The sequence below is a fragment of the Physeter macrocephalus genome, chromosome 4, assembly GCF_002837175.3.
Source record: "Physeter macrocephalus isolate SW-GA chromosome 4, ASM283717v5, whole genome shotgun sequence".
NCBI classification, from domain to species: Eukaryota; Metazoa; Chordata; class Mammalia; order Artiodactyla; family Physeteridae; genus Physeter; species Physeter macrocephalus.
The window spans coordinates 915738-917159 of NC_041217.1; the positions used below are offsets into that span (position 1 = coordinate 915738).

General features: G+C 56.3%; 1 protein-coding gene across 1 annotated transcript in view; it reads right to left on the bottom strand.

Moving 5' to 3' along the window:
- NAV1 (neuron navigator 1) overlaps positions 1-1422 on the bottom strand; it is a 150290-nt gene that overhangs the window by 12520 nt on the left and 136348 nt on the right. Inside the window, exon 19 of the mRNA XM_024130562.3 lies at positions 198-206. Within this exon, the coding sequence (XP_023986330.2) occupies positions 198-206 (9 nt within the window). The remainder of the gene's footprint in view (positions 1-197; positions 207-1422) is intronic.

Consider the following 1422-nt stretch of genomic DNA (forward strand, 5'->3'; position numbering starts at 1 on the left):
CCGGCCGGACCCCCCCCCCGTCCGCGGGGGGGGGCCGGGGATGGACAGGCGGGGGGGGGGGGGCGTTAGGGGCTTGGCGGAGGTGGTCACAGTTAGTCTCGTGAGTGGCCGTCTCTGTTTAGGGAGAGGGGCTTGCTCTGGAGATGGGGAGGGTACGGCAAAGGCAAAGAGAAAACGGAGAGGAGTGAGTGTCTTACCTCGTAGACCTGGAAAAAAATAGGGATTTGAAGTCAGCATTTTGAAGGGAAAAAAAAAAAAAAAAAGAAGCAACACTTAATCACTCATTTCACACGGTGGCCCCTGTCTGGACTACACAAAGGTCTGTGGGGGGCTCATCACACGGGGACAGCGGGTGGCACATGCCCTCGTGGGGGCCCCCTCCTCCACATGGGCAGCAGAGGGGCTGGAGGTGTTTTCCATCTGCCTCGATAGTGTCAGAAAGGGCATCCCAAGTCAGTTTAGGGTTATCTGGGAAACAAACAAACAACCAAAACAACACTCTCTGGACCGGTCAGGTAACACAAAGGTTCCTTTTGAGGTAATCTGGAAAGTTCCACAAATACCTCTCCAAAAAGTTGAAGAAATGACCTCCAGGAGCATCTAGAATGAGTGGCTTTGTTCATAAAATCTTCTGTCCACAGGACGGGAGTGGGTGGAGACAGATGGGGCGTTCCCTTCTGAGTGTCTCCTCCTCTGGCCTATCAGATGTGTGCAGGGCTGGCGGGGGCGGGGGGGGGGGTGGGTAGCTGCGGCAGACCTCGCTCTGGGCAGACGCCACCAGGGGCTCCCATCAGATGGGACTCATCGAGGTGGGTTCTGGAAGGCTGGCTCCCGTGCTGAGGTGGTGTGGTCCCCCAGCGTCCCATGCGGCTCCCCCAAACCTTCACCTACCCAGCTCTTCTTCTTCTTCTTTTTGGCATCGGCCTCCTTGCTGCTGCCTATGCTGGAGTGACTGGTGACGCTGTTGAGGCTCGAGATGCTGTCCGAGGAGTTCTGCCTCTTGATCCGGAGTTCTAGGGGCCAAGCACAGGGGGCGAACACAGACACGGTGGGTTTAAAGGAGATGGCGTGAGGCTTAGGGCAAGTCTCGCTGCAGGAGAAAGAGGAACCGCCCACCTCCTCGTCCCCATTCTTCATTTTTTTGGATCATCCTCTCAACAAGCCTTTATGGAGTGCCAATCACGGTTCAACGTAAACAAAGGTTAAGGGATTAAAAAAAACAAGTAGGAAATGATCCCATCCTCAAGAGGCTCCCAGTCTAGTAGGAGAAAAAGCAGCACAGAATCCAGTGCCCTCGGCTTGAGCAGGTGTGACAAGGGGCAGCCCGGGCCAGGCGTCCACAGTCCTATGGACACAGTGACCTGACGCCCTCGGGACTTTCTCCAGGAATATTGGCTGGGGGGGGGGGGTCCAAGGCCACGT